Raw genomic sequence first — 24,386 nt, 5'->3', positions numbered from 1 at the left:
ATCCTTATTGAACCTCATTAGATTTCTTTTGGCCCAATCCTCCAATTTGTCTAGGTCCTTCTGTATCCTATCCCTCCCCTCCAGCGTATCTACCACTCCTCCCAGTTTAGTATCATCCGCAAATTTGCTGAGAGTGCAATCCACACCATCCTCCAGGTCATTTATGAAGATATTGAACAAAACGGGCCCCAGGACCGACCCCTGGGGCACTCCACTTGACACCGGCTGCCAACTAGACATGGAGCCATTGATCACTACCCGTTGAGCCCGACAATCTAGCCAGCTTTCTACCCACCTTATAGTGCAATCATTAATCATTTAATCTTAATTAATCTTTAATCATTTTGTTATAGTTTTCTAAATTTCCTCCAGCTGGTTAAGGTTAATATCCTTCTGGTATTCGGCTACCCAAGCTATGTGCACTATTTTAGTTTTGGTATCATCAGCATCTTAAAGAATGGGACTGTTATTGTCCTCATCCATGACAATGATGTTTATCTCTGCATATGTAGCCCACAATTGCAATGGCTTTTTACCCCCTGCTATTTTGTGTTGTAAGCTCTAGTCTAAGTTGTTGTTATACTACAACTGTCAAATGAATTATGCATACTGTGGGGATAAACATTATATGTTGTTTACTTGGAAGAAGCATTATAAACCTTTAAATAATCTGTCATTTTATACCACAGAATCTCAATGTAAATGCCCCCTGTCCCACTTTATGCCAATTCAGCAAAGATATTTTTAAATGTCACTCTCACGACCCACACTTTTTCCAACTGCTGTTTTATGGGGTGCCTGCTCCTGCTCCCCTTCTCTCTGCCTAACAGTCCTGTCTCTGCAGTTCCAATGCAAAGAGAAGAAACAACCTAGAACATGACATATCCAGTCCATTATTAGTCTGCCAAAGACAGATTCATTGATATTTATTGCTGTAATTTTGCTCTAATAAAATATGAGGGCAACCACTTTATCCTGGAATTAAAATAGTTTTGTCAGCTTGTCATGAACAAGATTTGAAATGGAATCTTTTCAGATCGTAACCTAAGCAGTGAGCCTACAGAAAGAAGTAATGTCAAGTGGACTTGCTGCATTCTTATATCTGTGTACAACACCAATACATAGTAACATAAGAAATGCTTGTGACACTCATTGTCTAATGACAAAACTGATTTCCTATTAGCATTCTATCCTGGGAGGGAGTGAATTTAAAAATGATTTGGGGGTTGTGGTGGTAATCAGCTGAACATGAGCTCCTGGAATGATGCAGTGGCCAAAAGAGCTAATGTGATCTTTGGATGCATAAACGGGAATCTTGAGAAGGAATTAGAGGGGTTATTTTACGTCTCTATTTGGCACTGGTGTGACCACTGCTGGAGTACTGTGTCCAGTTTCAGTGCCTATAATTCAAGAAGGATGCTGATAAATTGGAGAAGATTCAGAAAAGAGTTGTGAGAATGTTTAAAGGATAGAAAACATGCCTGATAGATTGAGGTCTTTGAGTTTATCACTATTTAGCTTAGCAAAGAGAAGGAAGGGGGTGACTTGATTACATTCCCTGAGCATCCACACAGGGAAGAAATATTTAATAATGGGCTCTTCAGTCTAGCAGAGAAAGGTATAACATGATCCAGTGGCTGGAAGCTCAAGCTAGACAAATTCAGTCTGAAAATATGGTGTGCATTTTTAATAGTCAGAGTAACTAACCACTGGAATCATTTACCAAAGGTTGTAGTGGATTTGCCATCACTGACTATTTTAAAATAAAGATTGGATATTTTTCTAAAAGATATGCTCTAGGAATTAAATTGGGGAGATTCTATGGCCTGCATTATACAGGATCCCATCTGGCCTTGGAATCTATGAATCTATAAGGGATGTCTAGGCCTGTAAATTAACCTTATTTCATCAGAAAGTTGAAGGATGGCGGTACATTGGGGTCACAGTAAGGTGGCACATAATCAGGACTTGTCGCTGAATTTGGTCCGCTAGTTGGATGATTATCTTGTCAGAGCCAGGTACTGACAGGGAGCATGACATGAACACTGATCCTGGCTTTGACCACCTTTATCAAAAACAGTTTTCAACAAAATCTAAAGACAGGAGCTGTCTTCTTGGATTTAACTGTTGCCTATGACACAGTTTGATACAGAGGCCTTTTGTTTAAACTCTCTCGCATTGCCTTGCATTGGGTGGTCAAAGTGGTAGAGCTCTTTCTCCAAAACAGGCAGTTTAGAGTATGTGTGGGTAACTGCTGTAGCTCTTGGAAGTGTCAGATCAACAGCCTTTCTCAAGGGTCAGTTTTTTCACTGATTATTGTTCAATGTGTACCTCAAAGACCTGCCAGCTACACTCTCTCGCAAGTTTATCTATACCGACGACATCTGCTGCAGCTACCAAGCTCAGTCCTTCTCAGAAATTAAGGCCTTGAATGATGCTATGAAGCTCATGGCAGACTATTATAGTTGATGGCGTCTGCAGCTGAGCTTTTCCATGATAGTTCCTAGTGTATTTCATCTGCATAATGCAAGTACAGGCCATGAGTTAAACATTTTCCTCAGTGGCCAACACCTTTGGCATGATCCAAATCTGGTTTACCTCAATGTGACATTGGATAGGTCATTAATGTATTGCAACTGTTTGAGGAAGATGGCAGCCTAAGTCAACACTCGGAACAACTTCCTCATAAAATTGGCTGGTTCAACCTGGGGTGTGAGTGCCTGGACACTTAGAATATCAGCCCTTGCACTCTGCTATTCAACAGAAGATTATTATGCTTCTGTCTTCTGTCTCTGTTGCTCATCTCACACAAGGCTGGTCAATGTAGAGCTTAACAAAGCTATGAGTATTGTTACTATGACTTTAGCCATGGCAATGGAGTTGCTTGTACCGATACTTAATAACATAATACCACCCCATATTCACTGTGAGAAGGCCTCTGTCATGCTGCTGGCCAAGATCTGTGAGAATAGCAACCTGCCTTTGTATGCAGAACTCTTCAACCACCGACCAGCTCACCTGTTTTCTAGATGCCTTTTATGGTCATTTATGGCACCACAGGACATTACGGTGGAATCTGCCTGACACAGTGAGTGATCAGTGATGACAGTCATTGATCATTCTTTCATCATCTGTCCATCAGGTTTTGATCTACCAAGGCCCCTGTGATCATCTCTGAACTGATTTCGAACAGGACAGGGCAGCTGTGCGGCCAGTGTCTTTAAATGGTTTTTTTCTAATGACCTGTGATGCAGCTGCTGTCAACTTCAGACTATGTAGCATATCTTTGAGTGCCCCCTGACTTAATTTGATGGTGGGCTACTGGCTCTCCACCGGGCTTATGATGATGCCATCAAATGGCTGAACTCAATGTGCTTATGTTGATATACTGTATATTCCACCGGAATGAATTGTTGCCTTGAAAGCCCATGTTTCCTGAGTGTCAGGGTTATTCCACTCATTTTGTAGCTGCTACTTTGTTAGAGTCAGAGACGCTCAGTTAAAGAGATGGAAAGGTACAGTCTGATCTCTCTACTCCTTCACCAAATCTTATCAGACTAACACCTTTGCCTCAACATGGGTCTTTGTATCAGAGTGCTGAGAACAGTTGTCTCTGAGTGAAGTACTACCTGACAAATTCCTCTACACTTCCGTAGCACAAAATCTATGCAGATACTAAATCCTTACCCACAAATAAAATTCCATTATTTCAAGATATACCAGTATCAAAGACTCTCCATGATCTTGTCACTCATTTTTTTTTTCTTTAACCTACCATTTGTTATTGATTTAATGTTTAGGCTTTTATACTGCCAGACCAAGGACTATTTTAAAACTGGAGTTTCTTTGAACTTAGTATCCAAAAAACTAGCACAGCTTATGCAAACTCCTGCTGAGTCTGTCCAGAGCAAGCACCAAAAACTTCTTCTCCTGCAACCCCACACTGCTCCCCAGAGCTGTCTCCTTTGGCCTCCTCATTAGACCTCCACTCTTTAAAGGGACAGGGTGTAGGTAGATATAGCCCTGGCATTCCCTTATGAGTGCTAGAGCTACTCTTTATATTTTGACCTTATTATTTAGGGGTGTTTTTATATTAATATAATTGATGTGAGTCCCCATCATAACTTCCCATCTTCCTAATTGTGGTGGAATCTTTGTCTGGGTAAAACATTTAAAAGTCCTATTCCATATCAAGAGGCCTAAAATCCTTAGTACTAAAATATCTGATTGGTTTAGTGTTTCAGCATGATCAATACACATGAATATTACTTACAGGTAACTTTTGGGAAAAAAAGTTGGAAAGCTGGAAAGTATCTTTTTTGGACGTAGAGGTTAAATGCAGGTAGGGCGACAGAGAAAATTTGCCAGGAAACTATTCAGAAAAAGCAAAACATTTAAACACAAATTATTTTGGAAGTGGCACTTGAAGAAATAAAAGGTTTATCTTCTAAATGTTAGTCTCATTTGAATAAAAAATTCAAAATGTGAGGCTCCTAGCACACAGCTGGAAACTGATAATTACTTTAATATAGCAAGTAGGCAGCTGTTTTAGCAATGTGTTTTATCACTGAAATCAATTAACACATCTGAAAAAATAGGACAAGGGAAAATGCTGAGAACAGTAGATAGTGAGAAATATTTAACATGTAGTTTTCTGCTGTGGTTTATAAGGGGGGAAAAACCCCCTCAAGTTTAAGGTTAATGTTCTCTTATCAAAATAATCCCAAGTGCATCAGTTTCTGATGTTATAAAAACACAGCATATGTTACAACTGCCGATTATAATTAAGTAAGTAGGTACATAAAAACAAGAATCCAATAGATAACTACATTAAAAAGATGCTTCTTTGTTTTTTATTTTTCTGCATCACTTCTAGATCTTATCTCTATTTACAAACAAAATACTGTATTTGGCTAGAAGTGGGATAGAAGCATATTTACAAAAAAACCAAAGGGGGTGCAGAAAATATAGAATGAATAGCATTCTTCTACTCACACATGGTACATCTTCCATTCTTTCAGGTGCTTTGGTAAAGAAAAGAATGTACTGCGGTTTTCAGAATAAATTGTACTTTTAGTAGAGACATCAGGCCAGGCTTCTGTTACATGGAAGGGCTTATTGTTTAACCTTTTTCATTTAAAAATCCTCTTCCATATCAAGATACTCAACAGTGTGGCCACATGAGTCTCTTTCCTATCCCCACAGTGAATATCCTTAGAAAAGAAGACTGAGTTAAGTATGTAATATCTAGCAATATTCTACAATACAATATAATGTAACTTAAATTTTGCCAGTGCTGAAGTTCAGACTATTCTACTATTCATACAATATACTGTTCATACTAGAACAGTCCAGCTAGGCTTTGATTATAAGGAAACCATTTTCATCTGCCCTATCTGAATGTTACACTTTTCTGAAGCCATGACTTATTAATATTCCACCCAGAAAAGTGTTTGCATTTTTTACTTGAATTGCATATTTTAACTATACCTAATTAAGTAAGAATTTGCTGTCTTTACATTATCATGTTTATAAAACTTCTGGCAGTTGACATATACAAGATGAGGCACTAAAGAAAAATTAACTGTTGTAAACGTAGCCACAAGGTCTGAATACAGTTTAAGGTTAAATTTAGAAACACAAAATTAATTAGTTCTAATTTTTAAACTTTTTTTGGGGGGGTTCACATTGGTTACATGAATGATCTTTTAAAAATGAAAAATTTTTAAGACCAAAAGAATCATGTTTAAGAGAAAATAAAACAGGCAAACATAGTGACTGGATGTGCCCACATTGCTCAATGTTTAATTTAAACCAACCATGTTTTATTAGCATCATGAAGATATTTTTCTTCACTATGTTCCCACTCCAAGGAGATTGCCTTATGCAGATAATTTAATATTGGATTGTATCTATGCTATTAGGACCAATCAGAAGCAAATCCAGGTGGTGGACACTATGAAGCTCACATTATTATTGACAAATGGAGCTATCAGCAGTTAAATCTTGTCTCTATATCCAGAATATAATTATTAGAAAACTGGAAAAACCAAATGATATATACATATAAGGGCAAATATCTGAAGACAGGAATGCATGCATCATACCTAAGTGAGATGGTAGTTCTAAGATACACAGATCTTTGTAAATCTGGGTCATACTGAACAGTCCAAGTGTAATATTTATACTCTCTGCCACTACAATATACCTCAAAATACGATCTCTTCATAACACAACATATAGCCAAATGACACAATATATAATACAAAGTAGAATTTCATGTTTTGAGCCTCCAAAAGCCAAGCCAATTTTAACTTGGGGGGGCTTCATTTTTCATGGGCTGATTCAAACTCTGCCTGGTCTCAGAAGTTTAGATCAATAAAAGGGAAGGAAAGAATTAAAAAACACCAAAACCCCCACAAAACCTAAAAGAGCAGCAAAATTCTACAGCATGTGGGTCAAATATTCAGTTTAAATGTTCAATTTTAAAATTATTCAACCAATATGCATCAAATATGGCTACCTTAGATGTCCAGGAGATTATAAAACAAAATCAGAACAAACACTAACCCTATTTTGACTTTGACCTTTAATTATGACCTTATATTTATCCCACAATCCCATAACAGAGCACAGGCTTAATCTGTGGTGTTTATTTCCTAATGTTGCTTAGGTTATGTTTAAGACTTTGTGTTATACTGTGTAAGAGAGTTAATGTGTTGTGTGTAGTATATTTCCTTATCTGATAAAGATCTTGTGAAGATGTGGAGTCACTGCCAGTGGAAGTGTTCTCTGAGGATGTAAGGGTACGGATAAGGGTTGTTGTATACCTAAGGACTTTGTTGCTTTTAAGGATTTGAGTTTGTGGGGGAGGGGAAAGGGCATGCGTCACACTTAACCAGCATTAATTCCTTTTAAATTAACCTCTTGTTTATGGAATCTATTTAAATGAGAGATGCACTGCACTGATGCATATTTCTGAAGTTTTCCTTATTTTGAGGGATGTCACTCAATATAGTCCGAATGTTATACACTGGTCACAAATTGGGGGTCCCCTCATTTTTATTGTTGAAAATTATTTACATTAGTCTAAAAAAAATCATGAAACTCATCAAGAGTTATTTACTTGACAGGATTGAGTTCCACAACATATTACGTTTTCCTGCATGGATAATTATTTTTGTGTCCCTAATTTTGGGAGTTTGTCACACACTGTGTTCCACATTTGGGCCTTGGCAGGTTGAGAGGTTATGTCTATGCAATATATGCTGGTGTGCAACATCTAAATGTTTTATATTAATATTTTATTGATTCACCCCTTGAAAAGATCAGGGATGGGGTGAAGGGTGTGGGGAAGGTAAAGGAATGGAAAGGGAGGGAAAGGAAAGGAAGAAAGGGGGGAAAGGAGAGCGACATCTTGGTGTCCATCCACTAGGCATCGATTAAAAATTTCTAAAAAGTCAGACCAAATCTTTTCTAATTTGTCTGCGGTCCCCCTTCTCCGAAATTTTACCCACTCTTTAGCTGCCAGCTCAGCCAAGTCACTGTACAAGCTCTTGCCCCGGAAGCAGTCTGCTCTTCAGTCTAAGCAATATGAGTTGTTTGGCTACAAGCACTGCTATAGAGAACCAAGCTTTCCATAAATTGGAGGGTTTTCAAGGTGATGGGATAGATTCCAAAACACAGTTCTTGACATAATTTTTAAGGAAGTATCCTTTATCATATTAATCGTCCTGCTTGCTTCTAGACAAAAAAATTGTATCCTGGGACAGTCCCAACATATGTGAGCCAGGATGGCTCTGAGACACCGATATCTCCAGCAGCAGTCTGTTCTGGCAAGACCTCTACACTATCGAAATAAGCGTTCATTATATTTGAATTATGGTAGGAAATACTAGGAGATAGATAAATTAGCATCTGATAGGTTTAAAAAAACATGCTATATAAAAGGAAAAAAGAAAATCTTTGATAAACGTGGAAAGGTTTTGTTCTGCTACTTTTAGAAAAGTAGGTTTGAATCTCCTGCAAAACCCAGAACTGTGTGGGAGGTACTTCCCTCGAGCTCCAGTTCAGTGTGATAGGGAGCAGGTTATTGCTGTTAATGTATGGATCTGACATATACTGGTCATTGACAATGGGGAAATGGGGGAAGGCTTCATCACTGTTTGTAGCAGGTCCCAAGTAATTCCACTATTGTCCTGTGGCCTGGAGGAAGAGGTTTCTTCATTTTCCCCCCACCCTCACCCACACACCCAGCTTGTTGACTTATGCAAGCATAAAAATTGACATTCACCAGCTGTTCTTCAAATGTGTGCTGTGCAGTTGTCTATTAATTTCACAGTTTTCACATGGATCCACGCTGCACTTGTTGACTTACTTGCTTGTTAAACAGGAGAATGTTGGAGATATAACTTTCTACTTGTGAAAATGATAATCTTTATTTTATTTACTGCTAAAAAAGAAAATGCAAATGAAGCTGAGAATTTTTTGATTGGTATTTTACAGCGACATCATTTACTGTAATTACATGTTCTTAATCAGCGAAATTATCATGATCTGTTAACCAGATTCTTTTATGACTTTTTGCAGAATTCTGAGTAACAACAAGATCTTGTGGTTAAAGAATGGCTCTTTCTTTGGACTGAGATCCCTGGAGAGACTGTGAGTAACTGATCAGCCTCTGTTCACTTTCCATTCAAAAATGTTTCTCATATTTGAAATGTAAAACAAACAGATAGAAATTCAGAAGTTCTTGGATGTATATCAGAATGGGTTTTCTGGGCAATCATCAAGTTAATAAACAAGAGAAATGAGTGAACTGGGATTGAGATGAAAATGCAGGAAAGCACAACCATTAATTTGGAACTAAAATAAACATGAAGCGAAAGGCTTGCATTGCACTGCATACCCAATCAAAGTGAAGACTGGCATATGTAATGGTAATGTACCTGATATATAGACTGGATTATTTAACTTTCTAGTTCCCAACACTTCCTTCTATTTTGAATAATTTCCTGTGCAAAGAAATTGGGCAGCATTTATTTCTTGAGTGGGTCATGAAATTGGTAAAGCTCCATTACAGAGTATTTGTAACTTACACATTTTTAAAAAGAAAGATGCATTGCTTACTCTGTGTTATTTATTCAAGAGTACCCAAATGAGTTTAGAAAAATAATCTAAGAACCTCCTGGGAATAAATCAGCAATAAAATAGTTCTTCTCTGAGTGCTGGTCTCTGTGTAAGCCATTGTGGGGAATGCATGTGCACTATGAGCCTGAGATCAGAATTTTTTAGCAGTGTCTGTTGGCTGTGTCTTTGCCATTTGCCCCTTTGCTCTCTAAGCTAAGGGCATAAGGGGCAGTGTGGACCAACTGCTGCTCCAGTTCCATCTTACCGCTGCATGATCTGAGATGGAACTTCTCCAGTGTTCCCAAAGCTTCTCCTTTTTGAACCAGTACCCCTGAAATATTTGTAACTCTGAACAAAGTACAGTTCTGGCTCCAGATCCAGCAGCTGACACTCCGGGGCAGGCTTCAGCAACAGCTGAGCTCCCTCCTCAGCACTGGCAGCTTCCTTGCAGGCAGCTTCTTTCCCTGGGTCAGACTGAGTTTGCCAACTTTCCCTCCTCCCGACCTTTCTCTGTGTGTGTGTGTGTGTGTGTGTGTGTGTGTGTGTGTGTGAGAGAGAGAGAGAGAGAACGGCACCTCCCTCTCCCAGTTCGCAGAGGGGGGTGAAAATAGTGTGTCTCCCTCCCAGTGTTTGTGTGGGGGCGAGGGGTGAAAACGGTGCACATTGTGTCTGCCATGGGAATGGGGTGGGGACAGGCAAACCAGAGGTGCCTACCTGTAAGATGCAATACAGTCACAATACAGTATTTGCTTTTTTTGTTGTTGCCTCTGCTGCTGCTTAATTGAATACTTCCGGTTTCACATGGTGTCCAGTTGACTGGTCAGTCTGTAACTCTGGTGTTTATATCTGGAGAATCCCACATTATCTCCAGGTGCAACACCTACCACTCCTTTCCCAGCTGAACTAAACGGGCATGGGAAGACAGACTCAAGAAATGTTTTATGGAATGTGCTCTGAGGCCACAGTCTGACCCAGATTGATCAGAGTCCCCCTCCCCCGCATACACCAAGAAGCATGCCGCCAAGTTTGGTATAGGATATGGAAGGAAAGCTGATAGTTAGATCATCCTGGAAGTCTCCTGCAGATGCAGCTGACACAGCATCATGAGCCATGGCTTTAACAATAGCTATGCACAGAGCATCATGGCTTCATTCTTTGGGATTTCCTCAAAATGTACAATCCAGGAAGAAGGACCTGCCCTTTGACTGGAATAATCTCTTCAGCAACAAGCCAGATGAAGTCTTTGCACTCACTAAAAGACTCAAGAGGATCCCTCTTGTCACTTGGCATTGGCCTCAAGAGAAAGTACCACAAAGCCATATCCTATAGACCTCATAAAGTGCTCCAGCCCTTCTACCATCAATAGGCTTATGAGGTCCATGGAAGAGGCAGATGATACACTATAGTAAATAAACAGCTCTTCCAGCAACACCCTTCCAGCCTCAACCCCAGATCAAGAAATACTTTTGATGAGACCTTTGGGAGCCATGATCAACAGATGCAATTCACGCTATCCAAGTCTTCTCTTCTTCAGTTTGGAAGTCACCGGCCCACTTTTTCCATACTTGGCAGGACATCACAAAAGACAGATGGAGACTTGATATAGTATAATCAGGCTAAATTGAATTCCTCTCTCTTCCTCCTTCAAACCTTGCTTCCCTGTCCCTGTTCAGGGATTCCTCTGACAAGAGGAGACTTGTCCAAGTAGTAGTCTCCCTCCTCATTCAAGGAGCCAATACCTCGACAACACAGAGGGAAGCGGTTCTACTCAAATTTCTTCCTCAGATCAAGGGATCTAAGACAATGCAGTATATTTATTTGTAAGCTGAGATTCAGAATGCTTCCTTTGGCTTCTATCTTCCTGTCATTGTCCAGAGGGGATTGGTTTATGGCTCCAGGTATCAAACATCTTGCCATGCAACTGAGAGCCCACAGTTGCAAATGTGCTCCTGTCTCACCCTCCAGGGTAACAGTGTCTTATGCTTATGTAACCTCATATGGGAGACGGTCTTCACTGTCTAAAGGCTGGCTTTGCTCAGACAGTATAAACAAACTAATCTCCCTCTGTCAAGAAGTGAGGGCCTCCTTGACTTGGTGGGAGAACAAGGACCAACAGAGTTCTGTTCACTCTGACTTTACCACAGAAGTCTCTCATCACGGATGCCTCCGTTTTTGGTGAGGATGCCCTCCTAATTGAACATTCAGCACAAGGCATATAGTCAGTGAAAGAAGCCACAATGCCACAACTTGGATTCAGAGTGGTCTGGGAGGTTTCCAAATAGTTTCTCCCCATCATGAGATCTCACCACATTCTAGTGATGTGGGCCAATGTTGCCATGCTATTCTATGTAAATTAACAGGGAGGAGCGAAATTCACCCCTCTCTACAAAAGCTGTAAAACTCTGGAATTGATATATTTGACATCAGATAATTATGTCAACCGTGCACATACTGAGAATACCCAAGACCCAGGCAGACAACCTCGGCAGTTGCTTCTCTCAGGAACACAAGTGAAAGCTTCATGACTCAGCAGACCATATTCCATCTTTGCGGCTCCTTGTCCTGCAACCTCTTAGCATCCTACAAGAACAAAAAGTGTACGAATTACTGTTCTGGGGGACTTTGGGTCAGAACTTCATGGGAGATGTGCTTCTGGTCCCTGGTCAAGGCAACTAATGTATGCCTTTCCTCCCCATTCCCTTATTACCTCAAGTCTTGAGGAAAATCTGGCAGGCCAAAACATGGGTCATACGGATAGCTCCCATTTGGCCCAGGCAATTCTGGTTTCCCAGCCTCCTTCAGTTGTCAACTCATCTGCATGTCACCTTCCAGAACCGGTTGGTGCAGCAAAAGACAGAATCAAGCATTCCAATCCAGACTCACTGCACTTGACCAATTTGTATTTGGATGGGCATCCACCTAGAGACTGTGTGCCCTGGAGATGTCTAGTCTATTCTCAACAATAATAGAAGGGAGTCTACTAAACAATTGTTGTGCAGCCCATTTTCCATCAGGGCTCATAACCACTACACTTATCCAGAAGAATCAGACATCTCTGCTATCCTGATCTACCTCCTTCCCTAAAGTCTTCAGGACACACTTTAACTCAGTACATGTTCATTTGGCGGCTGTCCACACCTGCTGTCCTCCCATTGATGACTACTCCAATTTTGTCCATCCGATAAAGATCCACTTCCTTGAAGGCTTACTTTGGTTCTTTCCTCCTGTAAGCAAGCCAAACTCAGTTTGAACCATTGGCTTCCTGCTCACTATTGTTTAAGATGTGTGGTCCTTGTCTGTATTCCACTACCTGCCCTCTTTTTCATCTACTTCAGCGCATGACTTTATTGGCCATAGAGAAGGAACTGGAGAGGTGGTCAGTCTGCACCACCCCTTATGCCCTTGGTTTGGAGCATGAGGAGGCAAAAGGCATAGGTATGGAACAGTAGCCACTGCTGAAAAAATTTCCAATCTCAGGTGCATGGTGCATATGCATACTCCACAGTGGAATACAAATGGGGACCAGCACATCTTGAAGTACTTGGGTTACAGAACAGGTAAATAATCCCACTTTGTACAGTGAAATAAAAGAGTTTGTTTTCTGTTCATATTTAGATAAACCACTTGAAAATAATCTACAGAGTTAGAAATTAGTCTAGAGTGTTATTTTTTTCAATATCTGTGGGCAACTAATTTTGCCAAGGTATCTAAATTGGGTAAGAATAAATGTCTGTCTAAAAATATCCAGTGTACTTTCAGCTGAAATTATCTTTCACAGCCCCTCCTAAAAATAACTGCAATAAGGAGTTGCTGTCAAAAAGTAGCTGCTTGTATTCATCCTCAGAGCTGCATTTCAGTGATGTATGGATAATGTTTTTATATGCAATCTCTACAGAGTTTTTTAGGATTGTTCAGAATAATAAATGCTATATAAAATCTCATTTATCAGTATTTACAGTTGAAATCGGCATGAATAATGTTGTTAACATTTAAGATTTGTTATAGTTATGTGTTAAGGTGAGTCACTGAGGTACTTAAACATATGAGTAATCCAACTGTTATCAGTGGGACTACTCAAGTCCTTAAATGTAGGCATTTGCTTAAGTACCCTGACCTGGCCCTGGACCAGGGCCTAACTTAGGAAACTAATATATGCCAAAACATATAAATGCTTTGTTATACGTCATTAGAGCTAATAAATACTTTTAATATTGTTAGTTTTAATTATTATGGGTTAAATGAGGAATAGCTGTGATGTATAAATGAACACTTGCTTAGCTCTCTAAACTATACCAAATCACTGCATTGGTATAGAAAGAACCAAAGTGTGAAATTTTTTCAGACAAACTTGATTGCTGTTTTCCACCCCTAACGCCTAGAATTACAGAAATAGTGGATGAAGGGAAAGCAGTAAACCTAATATATTTGGATTTTAGTAAGCAGTTGTGGGATATGAGGGAAGGATTGGTAACTGGTTAAAAGATATGAAACCAAAGGGTAGGAATAAATGGTCAGTTTTCAGAATGGAGAGAGGTAAATAGTGGTGTCCCCCAGGGGTCTGTACTGGGCCCACTCCTATTCAACATATTTATAAATGATCTGGAAAAAGGGGTAAACAGTGAAGTGGCAAAATTTGCAGATGATACAAAATTGCTCAAGATAGTTAAGTCCCAGGCAGACTGCGAAGAGTTACAAAAGGATCTCTCAAAACTGGGTGACTGGGCAACAAAATGGAAGATATAATTCACTGTTGAAATAATGCACATTGGAAAATATAATCCCAACTATACATATAAAATGAGGGGGTCAAAATTACCTATTACTATTCAAGAAAGAGCTCTTGGAGTCATTGTGGATAGTTTTCTGAAAACATCCACTCAATGTGCAGCAGCAGTTCAAAAAAAAAAAAAAAAAGCAAACAGAATGTTGGGAATTGTTAAGAAAGGGATAGATAATAAGACAGAAAATATCATGTTGCCTCTATATAAATCCATGGTACGCCCACACTTTGAATACTGCATGCAGATGTGTTTGCTCCATCTCAAAAAAGATGTATTGGATTTGAAAAAGGTTCAGAAAAGGGCAACAAAAATGATGAGGGGTATGGAATGGCTGCCATATGAGGAGAGATTAATAAGACTGGGACTTTTCAGCTTGGAAAAGAGACAACTGGGGGGGATATGATTAAGTTGTGGAGAAAGTAAATAAGGAAGTGTTATTTACTCCTTCTCATAACAGAAGAACTAGGGCTCACCAAATGAAATTAATAGGCAGTACGTTTAAAAAAACAAAAGGAAGTATTTTTCACACAACCTGTGGAACTCCTTGCTTGAGGATGTTATGAAGGTCAAGACTATAACAGGGTTCAAAAAGAACTAGATAAATTCATGGAGGATAGGTACATCAATGGCTATTAGCCAGGATGGGCAGGGATGGAGTCCCTAGCCTCTCTTTGCCAAAGGCTGGGAATGAGCAATAAGGAATGGATCACTTGACGATTACCTGTTCTGTTCATTCCCTCTGGGGCACCAGGCATTGGCCACTGTCAGAAGACAGGTTTCAGAGTAGCAGCTGTATTAGTCTGTATTCGCAAAAAGAAAAGGAGTACTTGTGGCACCTTATGCTTAAATAAATTTGTTAGTCTCTAAGGTGCCACAAGTACCCCTTTTCTTTTTGTGAATACAGACTAACACGGCTGCTACTCTGAAACCTGTCATTATGCAAGACACTGAATTTAGCCTTCTTAACTTGTGTAAATTTGATTTTAAATATTCACTTTAATCAATTTTTTAGATCTGTTCTGATCAGTTTAGTATCAGATCTGTCTCTGTGAAAATTTTATATTAACTGGGTGTTTGGAATAGAAGATTGTTCCATCTACTGCACACATTAACCTGGTATTGCAGAACTGTCAAGAACGGTGCATCTTCCCTGGGGAGAACGTTTTTTATAATACTTACTCCTGCCTTGAGTGCAGGGGACTGGACTAGATGACCTCTCAAGGTCCCTTCCAGTTCTATGATTCTTTGATTCTATGACATAACTATGCTGACATAACCCCCAGCATAAGTGCAACTACGTCTAGAGAAGAGGGCTTCTGTCTACTTAGCAAACGTTGTTTGAGGAAGTGATTCACTACACTGACAGTAAACCCCCTTCTGCTGGTGAGAGAGTAGGCTGCATCTACTCTCAGGACTATGCTGACACAGGTATGTCAGTGTAGTCTCTGTAGTGTAGACATATCCTCAACCTCTTTAAGCATCAGTTACCTCATCTGTAAATTGGGGATGATTTCCCTCCTTCATAAGATGCTTTGAAATAAAGGTGCAAAGTGTTCTACAAGAGCTAGGTATATTTTTTTTATTTGGAATGTGTAAACACAAAGGAAAGGGGGAATTATTTAAAAAAACATTTTTGTAAGATCTCTTATAGCTTGATACATTTAAATTTCTCTGATTTCTGCTCTGATCCAGCATGCTGTACTTCAACACTCTATGGGCACTCTGATCTCAATTGGTCCCTAGGGATTGAAAGGGACTTTAATTGCAATGCTGAAGGGCAGTGCCAGGTGCTGGGATATCTGAGAGCCACTCGACTTCCTTAGACAAATTGTCCTGAAACAGCAATGGGGAATAAAGGTTCCCATTGAATGTAGTATGAAAAACAGACAAAATTATTTGATGTCAGAGGTCGGAGAGGAAAAGGCTTCTACTTTAGGAAGTAGGAAGGACTTGGGAAGGGGAAAGGAAATGTGTTTGAGAACATTAATTATGGAGTTGTTTTAAGTGTGAACAATGTTATTTTTTAAATAAGATAACCACCAAGATCTGGGCATATCTCACTTTAATCATTTACGTGTCATTGAGGGGGGCCTCAGGCACCGATGCATCTCAGTCCCTCTTATTTTGTGCCCCACATGATAACCTCCCATCTTCTGTGGGCTATAATGCTTTGGTCAAATTTTGGCTATTGGGTTTAGCATGCAGGTGCTGGGTTGTGTTGGAGGCCTTTGATATATAAGAAGTCAAATTGGCGAAATTTTAATTTCTATGGTTTTGTGACTGGTTTCTAATACTAGTTGAGATGCCTTACTTTCACATATGCTGACAATCTCTTTCCGCTAAAATAGTCCAGGTATGAAAAATATTAGTATAGATGCTTAAAATAGACTGAGACATTCTTTGATATTCATCATCTATTTTAGTTCCGTCTCCAAATTGCTCTAAAATAAGTTACTCTAGCTAATCTATGCTGTGCTCATTACCATGGCATCTGAGCACCTAACTGACTGATTTTTAAAATTTTGCTATCACATCCCAGTATGTCAGCTTGAAGCACTACAGTGGAGCAATAATTGCATATATACGGCCTTTTTTTCTTTTCAAGTTATTTTGAGGTGGAACAGAAATGTTGGTGTGCTAAAAGAATAATGTCTAAAACTGATGAAACATTTCCAAGATAATGAAACAGATTAATGGCTTTCTGTTGCAACTATATACCAAAAGTAAAATAATCAGTTAATTTTCCATTAGTAAATTATTATTTGAAAAAGAAAACCCTATTGATGAAAAAGTAAAAGGCAATTAAACTACTATTATTCATAGCCAAAGTGTGATTCCTGACATCTGATTTTCTAAATTCCCTAATTAACAATGTATTGCAGAGAAACCCATCTCCAACAACTACACTGCTTAAAGGGCAGCTTGGCTTTCAATAGCAAGAATGGCTGCTCTGGGAGCCTATCATTTCCCTCACTCCACTGAACTGAGTGAGTAGCTTGTGGGGGAGGGGGCAGATCTCTGCTCCACTCACACTGGTGCCAGAGGGCACACACCCACCCCTCCCCCCCACACTCCAACCAGGAGCCAGTATGGGGCAATTCCTACATGCACACACTCTCAGTTAAGTCAGGAATGTGCCCCTTTATGTTGAAAAATTGTTTTGACTTCTTTAAACTGCTAAAGCACTTCTGTTATTTGGAGCACTGACTTTAAGTTTGGCAGGGAGAATAGTGATTCCTGAGGTCAGAAACATTTAAATATACCCAGAGTTGGCTAAATTATAAGCTATGGAAAATTGCTATTTGCACATGTCCAGACATTTTCTGCTGCTTAATTTTCTGAACATTCCAACTGTACTATCATAGAGTCATAGGACTGGAAGGAACCTTGAGAGGTCATACATGATCCTAGGCCCCACTGAGATTTCTGAACTGTTCTGAAGTAGCCACCCAGAACTGAATCTCTGTATGAGATACGGACATAATGGATCTTACTCCTGCCACTTTTCTCTAGCAAAATACTATTGGGCCTATGGGAGCAGATACTAGCACAGAAGACAAAAGATTGTGAGTTCTGATCTCACCTCTTCTACAAAGTGGTTATTAATTTTGTGCCATTGATCACCTTATTATTGAGCAAGACCTTATCCCTACCCTATGGGACACGCAAGTATCTTCATACTCTTCTCCCCATCCCTCACCAGGCTGCCTACACCCTTCTCCATTTTACAGGAGTAACTAAAAGTTTGCACAAACTCACTCTGGCAGACTTTGGGCTTGATCCCAGACTTGTAATATGCCAAACTCAAGTCTTAGCCCTGATACACCTCAGAAAGAATCTGCCAAATCTGTGCGCTTGGGTATGCTGTCTGTAAATCTTGCATATGTTATGCATTGTGTAGTGTTTTATGTGTTTATCGTCTAATGGCTAGTCCACTGCTGCTGTTAACTAATAGTTACTCCTGTAGCTCAAATCATTAGGTGTCTTTGGGGAAGTAGTAAATATCCTACATTTCTAGCCTTATGGATGATTTATGCAGAGGGATTTTACAAATGTGCCTCCTGAGGAGAACTTTGGCAGACTTCAGATGCTCAGAAGGAGTCCCCACTAAGTTCAGATATTTACTGACTGGTCTGTTGCTGCTACCTAACTAAGCTACTCTTTTAGTTCAAGCAGCAGAAGTCTTGCTACAGGTTTAAGGGTCCCAGATTTAAACCCTGCTGATGTGGGATATTACAGTTGCACATAATGACATTTTTTAAAATTTACTTTTCTGTTAAGCAATGTTTAAAATGCCTAGGAAGTTCCATATCAACCCCCTTCCCCCCACCCCCCAAAAACCCCATATTAAATTAACAATATTAAGTGTCCAAACTCAAACACTTGAAAGTTGTGTCCTGACAGAATTAAGATTACCCATATAACCCTAATTCTGCCCCCTGGTGCACTATGATATACATTTTGTTCTACTGTTGAGGAAAACAGCTGGGAATGTTGTGGATTGTAGCCTGATCCCTTTCATGGTTAATAATTGTATTGATTGCCAATTGATATTAATTTATTGAACTGGGGGTAACAGGGTTTTTGTCCCAGAATCAGGCTCCACAGAATTAAAACTAACAAGTTCTATATCTGCAGGGTTATCCTGGGATGTGTGGCAAAGACACTTGCACTGAAGGCAAAGCAAAGCCTTAGCTGCTTTTAGTTAAACAATCAGTAAAGACAAGAAAACTCCAAACCACATAAATAAATAGCAGTAATATAGCATTAGGGATATCTTTGATGTCATCCTCTGCATATGCTCATCTATTTATATACTCCTACCCTTCCTTGAGGACCTGGAAGTGAGAGACAAAGCCCTGTCCCTAGTCCAGATGCCCAATGCCCAAAGGTCAATGGTAGATAATAACAACGAAGAGCTGAAGGGTCAGTGATGGAAAGTTGGCCCTTGCTGCATGGTAGCTTTGCCTATTATAGGGCCTGGGTAGTATCACGAATATTCATTCAGATGCCCAACCTCCCATGTCCAAATCTAACTTCCTCAGCCTTGTAATACTGGTGTGCCCTTATCAACTAAACTTTAATATATTAATGCCTTTTAGCTTATTATCATATTCATCATCACTGCTAAAGCAAATTTATGGTTAAACATCTGCCAATGATTCTAACCTAAAATATCCAAACCCAATATCAGTTCATTGTTCCTGCAGTTGCCTGGTATCATTCTGTACCAAGTCACTCTCTTGAGCAAGCTATTCCCAGTTCCCCAAAATCTAAAGTAACTGTCAGATCATTTTATATATGCTAAGCGTCATAGGCCCACTTTACTCATGCATGTCTGCTTAAGCCAATGTCTTATAGGATACAGACCTGTAGGTTCCTTGCATTACTGCTAAGGATAAATAAAAGGCTAATCTAGCTCTATGGGATAGAAGATGCCATCTGTATAGAGCAAGAAATCACTTGGGATATACCCATAGTGTTCTTTTATAGCAGCCATAAGATCCTAGGACAAATTGAACTATTATTCACATGAACAGTGAAGTCACTGAAGGCGGTAAGCCTTGGTGACTCCAGTGCCAGAATGGAATAGAAGTCTGTTTAATGTAGAAGGGAGCTCTGAAGTGCAATGGAGTGATCTGTACATTATGGCTATTCCCAAATTAATCCAACCCTAGCATTCACAAATATACGCTCAAATTAATCCATCCTTGGAGCCAGACAACCTCTTGATGATGACAATGCTTATTCCCTCCGCCCTGGGCTCATGTTACATATGATATGTATGTAGAGAAAGAAGCTAACCAGAGGACCAACTGGTGGGAACCTCACCTATGTTTAAATCTTTATTAGGCGCTGACATTGCATTGCATTAATCAGGATACAGCTTCCAGTCTGCCAAAATCACATGCTCCAAAAATGAAACCCCAGGCAAAAGCAGTGGGAGAGAAATTGGAGCACTGAGGTTTCTGCTGTCTCATCTTCCCATGCTTGTCACAACAGGAATTGAACCTCAGAAATGTCATCCATGTTCTCAGCTCACAGCACTTTCCGAGTTTCTAGGCCACCTGTGAGGCAATGCATCAGTGCAACAGTGCCCCTTCTGGCCAAGTGTGGTGCAGCCCCTGGACTCGCATGGTCTAGTGGGGCTGACGGTCTATTCCTGGTGCCCAGGAGTCTGAAAACCTTTCTTCACTGCCAAGTTCATCAGGGTTAGTAGGGGAACCCAGGCCCTCCCCTCTACTGGGTTCAGCTCAGGGCCATTGAGCTAGATAATGACAGTGCCCTGAGCTCCTTACTACTTGCCCCTTGGGCATCTGCAGGCTCTCCACTCTGTCGGTCAGTTCATACCCTTCTGGGCTGTTGTCTCTGGGCGGCTCTTCAGTAGCTTGCTGGCAGGAGCTCCTTTTTCCAGCCTGCTCACTCCTCTGGTAGCCACCCCACAGCTCCATCCTTCAGTTTCCCAGTCCTTTTATCCTCCTAGCTCCTGTGAGGCTGCCCATCAGTAGTGACCGCCATGCCTGTGTTAACCCTTTGGTTGCTGGACGAGTGTGGGATACATACACCACATGACAGCACCCAAGAAAGCAATTTCACAATGAGCTGGCAAATCTGTCCATTAACCAAAAGCTCCCTCCTCCTCATTCATTGCAACTTTTCTCAAATGAATCTAGAAGCTGAAATAATTTCTCAGTAAAATGCCCATTGTCAGATTAAGGTTGACTCTACCTTTTAAATTATTAATCATGTAGAAGGACTCTTAAAGCAGTGTTATTTAAATGTATGAAACGTTGTATTTGATTTCCCTTAGTAATTACATTTTGTTTCTGCATACTTCTCATGAAGTTATTAGCCTCGTAAATATTAGTGCTATAAAGTTTTCAATATTCACATTTCTTTACATTCTGTTATTGTTCTGATATGTAGGCAAGTAACATATATTTAGCACCTAGCCAACCCTGCTAAGGAAAATGCAGTTTTGGGAAGGTACAGTTGCTTCACTAAGAAATATTAGATGTAAAGCTAAAATATTTTATGAAGATTGTAACAGGACAACATAAATGATGGTGTTTATGATATACTGACATTTGGGACACTTTGGAAGATGCTGATTTTTGAAGGTGCCGATACTGTATGAACTGTATTCCCGTAAAATATGTGAACAGTGAGTCACAACGGTGCTCTATAGAGATGGCAATTCACTGTCTCTCCAGACTAAGAATTACTGCCTGTCACTAGATTGAATCACAAATTATGACATCTGGATCATAATCAATTGCTTCTGTGCCACTGTGCCTGCTATGTAGTGCTATCTAGGGGTATTAACAAAGAGATTTTGTCACTTGAATGCTATTGGAGGGGTAAAAACTTTCTGTAAACTTGCATTTTTGTCCTTGTTTGAATTACGATCCTTGACTACTCCAACAACTTGGACTAAAAATCAAGGGAGAAGTACGAATCTAAGTGGAAACTTACTAGAAATCCTCTTTTTGAGAGGGTCGGGGGTGGGGGATCTTATTTAAAAAATAGTACAACTTTGACAGATTTAAACTATAGTTAACATGTGCCAAAACCACCAGATCAGAGTTTGCAGCTTGAAAAGATCTCTGTGTTGCACCAAATGTCAACTGCTTGACACTTGGACAGAAATTGACAGATTTCAATATGGATTTTGAAACCTCTGGCTCAGGAGTGATCAGGCCTGGGTTTTGTATTGTTTCCAAGCTCTAATTCCCTTTTCACATTAATGTTTGTGTCCTTGAGAGAGAGAGATGTTGGACTGCACAGGACAGGGCTTATCACAGATCTCTCACATGGCCCAGCTGCAATACAGATGTCGAATGGGTTTCTGAAATTGCAGAACAGTCGTGCAATCCTATGGGGAGTAGATCTCAGCAGTCCAGAAACTCTCATTTAATAAATTGACAATTTATAAGATCTGAATAACTGAAAATATAAAACTTTTATAATTAATTAAACCATAAATTGAAACTCCAGATTTAGCTGTTTCTCAGTTAAGTACAGAAGCAACAACCAGAGCTACTGCTATTGTGCTTGTTGTCGACCAGTAGGCCAGCACCGATCACTTTCACCAAATTATTAATAATTATTTTATTATCATAGTATCCAAATGCCCCAGTCAGGATTGAGTTATTGTGTCAGGTACAGCACAACATAGCTCTTGCTCAAAAGAGCTTAAAGTCTAATTAAGAACAAGATGCAATTACTGAATATTGTTGGCAGTGCATGCTGTTGAGTTTCTTCATATTTCAGAAAGTCCCTGTAACCTGCAAGGACCACTTTTCCTGGGAAATGTCATAGAGAATAGCAGAGCATGGTGTTCTGGGGGGGAGGGGGATAGAGGCTGTGTGGTCCTGTGTCTCTAAAATCTTGGCTCCATGGAGTGTGTCTTGTACTGCACATCTGACCAGGCATCTCTGCTTACTGCATCTTTGTGAAAACAACGAGGAGTCCTTGTGGCACCTTAGAGACTAACACATTTATTTTGGCATAAGCTTTTGTGGGCTATAACCCGCTTCATCAGATGCATGGAGTGGAAAATATAGTATTCCATGCATCTGATGAAGCAGGTTATAGCGCACGAAAGCTTATACCAAAATAAATTTGTTAGTCTCTAGGTGCCACAAGGACTCCTTGTTGTTTTTGCTGGTACAGACTAACACGGCTACCCCTCTGAAACCTGCATTTTTGTAGTTAAGGTGCAAGCTATGGAGAAATCCCATGGTAGTTAAAATACATCAGCAGTCCTTAGCTACTGTTAAAGGTATTACATTAAGCTATAGAGTTTCATCATAATTGAAATCTGTGACTACATAATTTATTATAAAATCAAAATGGTATCAAACACTCTCAAATTCGTATGGTCCAGAAGGCTCAAGAAGATAGACACGTTAACTAATTAGGCCATAGAAGAATCACATTCTTGTTTTGCACTTGGAATCTTCTCAGCCTAGTTGAAAGGATAAGCTGTTAAAGGTTTACATTTCCATGTGCTTCTAGAACATACTATTTTTATTATCTTCTCTCTCTTTAGACATCCAAAAATAAGAGTGGAATGGTAACTTTTGGTTGAAACCTAAAACTTCTGAGGCTTGACAAAATGCCTGAAAAGTTTAAATCCGAGCTTGTGGCTGTGGCCCCTTTGCTTTGGGGAGTTAGAAATCTTGGATGTCTGACACTTAAAGATAAAATTTCATGATCTTTCTTGTGAAGATAGCCTTGGAAACATAAAGTAATAGCTAATAAAAGCAGTCATGAGAGGTGAAAATAACAAACATCTGGGATGTACTTGTGCAGCAGGAGACTTCAAGACCCCACTCCTGTTTACACACACACACTTTTCACTTAGAACAAGTCAGTTAAGCTTCGGGGTATCTCAAAGAATCATGTTAACCCTCCCAAGCCATGTGTAGAGGTATGATAATGTCATACAGGTGTTATTTGAAGGGTACTGCAAAAATTGTTCTATAGTTCTGCCCCCAAAATGCTAACTCAGCTCCTATGTAAATCAGGAATTCATGTTGGAACTACTCCAATTTAGCTTTCCTTGCAGTCTTTCAGTTAGTCTTCCCTCTTCTCTGGTTTGTTAAAGATTGATTACATTAGCTGCCTGCAAACAATAATAGTTGTTCAGCACAGCTATAAGGTGGAAAGCGTCAGGTCACTTTATTGTTCTTCTGTGTGTTAAGAGGTCAGTTCAAAAAGCGTAATAATTAAACTTTTTATAATTGCCTGTGCTACCCCTATAATTCTGTATATTGGTTACTCCCGTATATTAGCCAACCTGTCTAGCATTTTACATTCAATCTGTAATCCATGTGAATCAGGATAGTCACCTATGTAAACAGATTGTAATTTTATTACAAAAACTTCTAATTCCGATGTGTTGGCCTGGTCACAATTAGACTAACAATTTGGAAAACCGTTGAGATAGTCACAGAGGGAAGAGTAGGAGAAATATGAAGGAAGAGAAAATTTTACATGTTTTCAAACAGCTAATTGCTTCTTGCCACTTCTGTCCACATTCTTGATAGGTTTAACAATAGAATACATGGATGTAGCTATTCACTACAACTCCTCTAGTTTTAGCTAACTGTTGTAACAAAGAGGGTTTTTTGTTGCAAAATATCCCCAAAATAAAATCAATTTTAATAAACAATCAAAATTTTTCTAATTGTTTTCTGGAAACACGTTCAAGAATACTGGTGAAATTTGAAGCACATTTTTCTTTAATTTTTTTGTCAGGACAGTTGGTTGCGTTTGGTCACATTGTGTTGTTTTGGTTTGTGATTGGTTGGGCCTGTTCCATGTAGTAAGGAGGGTTAGGAATATCCATTTGGAATCAGTTTCTCAGAGGGAGAGGCTCTACTTTATGTTCTCTCTCTGAGCTAGCCAGAAAATAAAACATGTCAGGGAATGGCTTTGTGTCCTGACCCAGGTTCTGTATGTATTTTC

General features: G+C 39.7%; 1 protein-coding gene across 1 annotated transcript in view; it reads left to right on the top strand.

The window, feature by feature from the left end:
- Positions 1 to 24,386, top strand: part of ADGRA1 (adhesion G protein-coupled receptor A1) — a 474,014-nt gene that overhangs the window by 68,207 nt on the left and 381,421 nt on the right. The window contains exon 2 of the mRNA XM_038411116.2: positions 8,590 to 8,661. Coding sequence (XP_038267044.1) covers positions 8,590 to 8,661 — 72 coding nt within the window. The remainder of the gene's footprint in view (positions 1 to 8,589; positions 8,662 to 24,386) is intronic.

The sequence above is a fragment of the Dermochelys coriacea genome, chromosome 7 (assembly GCF_009764565.3).
Source record: "Dermochelys coriacea isolate rDerCor1 chromosome 7, rDerCor1.pri.v4, whole genome shotgun sequence".
Lineage (NCBI taxonomy): Eukaryota > Metazoa > Chordata > Testudines > Dermochelyidae > Dermochelys > Dermochelys coriacea.
Note: the sequence above shows the minus strand (reverse complement) of the source record. Positions and strands in the feature narration are given on the sequence as shown.